Genomic DNA, 5062 nt, shown 5'->3' with positions numbered 1-5062 from the left:
GGGGACGGTGGAGGACGAGGCAGTACCGGAGAAACCGTGATCGGTGACCAGACCCCCCCTAGACACGCGTGGATCGGTGGATTCCTGGATGTAAACAGAGATGTTGTGTTACTGACATGCCTCGACATTGTGGTGAGTGTTGTGGCAAGTGCCCCGCAGTTGGACATCATGGTGCACACAGGCGACCGTTTGCGCCCTTACTTTACCGCTGTGGTCACCATGAGTGACTTGCCATGTTGTTAATGCTAGGGTACCTGTGTGGTAGGATAGTGCTGCGTTAAGGAACGGGATGTGTGGGTAGATGTGTGATTGTTTTGGACCTCCTTTGTGGCTCGTAAAGGCGATGCGCCGTGGGTACCGAGGTGGTGATGCTCCCAGGACAGGACCTGCACGCACACTGTCCAGGCTGCCTGTTGCTGCTTCTCCTTTAGCTGCTACATCTCAGAGATAACGTGTGTGAAGAGGGCTGTTATAGTGTTTCTTTGGGACGTGCAGAGGCTTAGAAGTCTCAAGGCAATGTTGAACTGAATCACAGGCTGTGTGCTGTAACTAGTGTCGTTGGGCAGCGCGCTGGCACCTAGGCTCATATAAACAGGGCTGGTTTTATTCTATTTTAACTTCACAGGATTGTTTTAAAGAAGGGCATAGTTGGCTACTTTGTTTTATGTGAGCTGGCAGTTGTTACTGCTTCATACAAAACCAAAACGCAACAACAATGTAATAAAAGGCAGTGTAAGTCATTGACCTGTCACTGCAGACACATTAAACAACGGGGCTCCAAAGTTCTTGTCTTTTTCAGACTGAAACCATGGTGATGTGTAGGGGCCCCGTGGAGGGCCTCATAGGTCGGTACCACTTTCTCTCTATGATCTGATAAATATAGTCTAACGATGAATGGCAACAGGCATTCAAATTCTCGGTATCTCGGTTCATTCTCGAGCCAATTAAGTCAACGACATTTCTGTTGTCTGTCAAAGGATAAGAAAACATGCCAGTAGATCATGTGTATACTCGAGTTGTAAAAATAACACTAGCCAATCAGAGAGGGGGATCTGGGCTGTGGACAGCTGCAATGTTCTCTGTGTGCAAGTGTGCCAGAGACATCCTCAGCAAAGCACTGAGCATTGTATAAAAGCCGCTTCCAAGTTCCTGAAAGAGGGTTGAAACGAAAAGCAATGTGTCCTGTTTTCTTTTCTCTTTTTCCTTCTCCAGAGGACTTACATAAATAGACCCCATAGTCCAACTAAACGACAAATAAGGCAATGTTTGTGCTGCTTAGTGCAACGCTTAATATCTGGACCACATTGGTGGTGATGCTTAAAGAAAAATGGGCGAATGAAAGTACAGGGCATTACACTGTCTCTACACTGCACACATACGCACACACAGAAACACACACAGACACATGCACACACGCATACGCACACACACACACCACACACACAAATGCACACAGAACCAAACACACACCTACAAACAAACACACACACACACACACACACACACACACACACACACACACACACACATACACACACATAAACACACACACACACACACACACACACACACACACACACACACACAGAAACAAACACACACACACACACACACACACAGAAACAAACACACACACACACACAAACACACACACAAACACCGGGGTAGAAAGTAGTGTGAGGCCAAGTAAGAGCTTCATGGAAGTGCAACTGGAGAGCCAAAGCAAAGCCCTTAAAGAATGTGAGCTGTGTGGGCCGTGGTTAAAGATAGCGGTACGGGGACACGGGCCTCGTGGCGCCCGCTCCACCGTTTATAATTACAGATGCCTTCTGCGAGGAACCCAAACATTCTGGACCGCATTGGTTGTTGATGTTGCTGTTGTTGCGGCGGTGGTGGTGGTGGTGTGTGAGTGTGTCTCTTCTGGTTAGATAAGAGGTTTGTGTTGAGGTGGAGGGATTTGTTTGTGTTGATAAGGTGCGTACCCTTGTGTGAGCCGTGAAATAGTGACGAGGAGAGCAGCCATGGTTCTGTTTGAAGGGTAGGTTGTTTTTATCTCTTTCTTCTTGGTGGGACGATTCAGATTATGCACGGCATCTGTGGTTTCTTATCTGCGTGTGGCTGGCTGGAATATAGTTTGGGTCGGGCCTCTGTTTTTCTGACCCCGGAGATAAATATAAGGGTAAACAGTTCACGCCAAGACTTTATATCATTTTCATGTAAAATGATATAAGGGTTTGTATACCAAAGTATGGTGCACTCTGTGCTTGCATATTTATAGTTATATTAGGGAACTGGCGGGTGATCAAATAGGCCTACTGGATATTTATATGTTGTATTTGTATGTTGTTTCCAGTTCATCTGAAGCGACGCTGGGAACTTAGAAAACAGCAAGCCACTTAGCTGTTCTAGACGTTAGCCTTTAGCACTTTTATGAAAAAGACGAAGCGTTCACACATGTGGAATTTGTAGCGCGTCATAAAATAAAATAAAAATGGGTCGCAATTGTATTACTTTTATCCTGCTGCTGCAGTTACAAATGGTTTGCATTTCAACAAACATGTGGATCCACTGCAGTTGCCCAACATTAGCTAAACGGATGATGAAAATGGTGAAATAGGGAATGATAGGGAAAGAACTAGCAGCAAAATTGCTCCTGCAAAATGATGGTGTTATTGCGCCGATAACAACCAACAAACAGCAATTCATCAAGGACACTGTAATGGGTGTTGTAAGCACTGGCACAAACAGAATAACTGATGCCAGTTATTATTTCCAATCTTTATATCAACCCTCAGCATTATATCACAGCAGGCAAGGCAACTTTATTTATATAGCACTTATCAAACACGAGGCGGACTCAAAGTGCTTCACATAAAAACATTGTCATACAATCTAATTAAATTCTAATATAAAATAGAGATAAAGGCCACGTCCAAAAAATACATTGTAGAAAAAAGCGCAAAAAAGGCAGAGATACTGCTTAAAAAACTTTGGCCCAACTGCACGGCGTCCACCACCAGGGTCGCCATGTTTTACGGGAAGGCGGCGGCGGAGTTCTCCGCTGCCATGGAGACGGAGCACGTGACTCGGTGTATTAGATTGCTTTGGACAGAGTGCAGTGAGGCGTGGTGTGTGCATTCTCTCCCTGCCGCCCCTGTCTCTATGAAAGAGTTGTCCTTGTCTTACGTAACACTTTTCTCCCACTCGGCTGCAGACAGAGTGAAAACTGCATGATGAGAAATGAGCGGACCGATTATTAATTATTAATAAATAAATAAATTATTAAAAACTGAGTTTAATTATTTTTTCTTTTGTGCTGCAAACTTCAAAGTTTGTGCCATTTTTTTCAAGATAATTGATTGAAATAAATCGCTTTGGGACTTTGTTTAATGAAATTAATGAAATTCTTAAATGATGAATCATTATAAAATATGTATTGCATAGAACAGAGCCACGTTAAAGTGAGCTGCGGTTCACGTTTCCAAAAGCTCTCCACTGTGTCCACGTTACTATTGTTAATATAGCTGTACAGACGCCAAGTGGCAGCACGTTAAACACAGTATCACTGGTGTCAGGTTCCCCGCACTGTGGAAAATAAATATAAATTCACTCAAGTCTGTGGAACGTAGCGGAAATATCAGCAAATACATTCAGCCTAACACCTTTTATTTCTCTGATTACCAATGACCGCTAATAGCAGCTGCTAGGCATTGAATCTTAACTTGACCTTCTCCCTGTCTCTCTCTGTCTCTCTTTGTTTGTCTCTCTCCCTCTCTGTACCCCTCTCACTCTTTTTATCCCTCTCTCCCTCTCTTTCTCTCCCTCTCTCTCTCTCTCTCTCTCTCTCTCTCTCTCTCTCTCCCTCCCTCCCTCTCTCTCTCTCCCTCCCTCCCCGTCTCTCTCTCCCTCATTCAGAATGATTGAAGATTGCAGACAGAGCGGTCACACAATGGCAGACAGAAGGCAACTGTTTGTCGAGATGAGTAAGTGCTGCTGAAGGCTTCTGTCTGAGAGCTCCACATTTCAGGGTGATGTACGGCAGACTGTGTCGCTCATCATCCATAAAGGAGCCACTAATCCTTTACTGTAACCTATGTGGAGCCCAGTGAATGAGAGGAAGATGTACGGCCCGACCCCGGCCAGTGTTCAAAATAATCACTGAGAATTCTCTCTCTCTCTCTCTCTCTCTCTCTCTCTCTCTCTCTCTCTCTCTCTCTCTCTCTCTGAAAGACCTCACTGTGGGCTCTAGTGGTCCTACAATGTGTTTAGTGGCAGCTCCACCTGCCTGCTCGGTTCATAACCGCAGATGAACTGTTTCACAGGAGCTCAAGAGCTGGACTCCATACGATTGTCCACGTACCGGACGGCCTGTAAGCTGAGATTCGTGCAGAAGAAATGCAACCGTGAGTATGGTGAAACAAATTCCACGTTTCCAAGTCTTTCGCGTGCCCCATGTACGCACACACACACACACACACACACAGACATGCACACATTTATTATGATGCAGAAGCGCCCCATCTTTTTCCGTCACCAAGTTTTCGAACCCGTTCTCATTCTGGTTCTCGCGGCCCCCTCTCCGTCTCCCGCCGTCGCCCCCCCCCCACAGTGCACCTGGTGGACATCTGGAACGTGATCGAGGCGTTCCGCGAGACGGGCCTGAACGCGGCGGAGCTGGGCGGCGAGGTGGGCGTGGCCCGCCTGGAGGCCGCCATCTCCGCCGTCTTCTGCCAGCTCAACAAGCGCCTGCCCACCACGCACCAGATCGCCGTGGAGCACTCCGTCAGCCTGCTGCTCAACTTCCTGCTCGCCGCCTACGACCCGTAAGTCCGCCCCCGTGACCCCTGACCTCTGACCTCTGACCTGCCCCCTCCCCCCCCCCCCTCGTCATCGTCGTCGTCGTGGTGAGACTCATAGTCCCACAGCGCTCATCGCAGTCCTGTGACCGTCCTGACTGTACCCATACGGCTCATCAGTCAGGGTGATGGGGGGTCTTAGCTCAGGGGGACGCCAGGGGGTCGAACTTAGCAACATTACCGGTGACCAGCCAACCCAACCTTTA

At 47.3% G+C, this 5062-nt stretch overlaps 1 protein-coding gene across 4 annotated transcripts in view; it reads left to right on the top strand.

Annotated features, from left to right (window-relative positions):
* dtna (dystrobrevin, alpha) overlaps positions 1-5062 on the top strand; it is a 22892-nt gene continuing 17830 nt past the window's right edge. For 3 of the 4 annotated variants that reach the window (XM_084481222.1, XM_084481221.1, XM_084481219.1), the window contains exons 1-4: positions 1782-2038; positions 3916-3983; positions 4323-4403; positions 4610-4823. In XM_084481222.1, the coding sequence (XP_084337348.1) occupies positions 2022-2038; positions 3916-3983; positions 4323-4403; positions 4610-4823 (380 nt within the window). In that variant the 5' untranslated portion in view covers positions 1782-2021. Of the gene's footprint in view, positions 133-1781; positions 2039-3915; positions 3984-4322; positions 4404-4609; positions 4824-5062 lie in introns of those variants that run through there. The other variant, XM_084481220.1, reaches the window with a different exon arrangement.

This window comes from Micromesistius poutassou (assembly GCF_964030765.1).
Source record: "Micromesistius poutassou genome assembly, chromosome: 16".
Lineage (NCBI taxonomy): Eukaryota > Metazoa > Chordata > Actinopteri > Gadiformes > Gadidae > Micromesistius > Micromesistius poutassou.
This window is presented reverse-complemented; position numbering and strand designations above follow the sequence as displayed.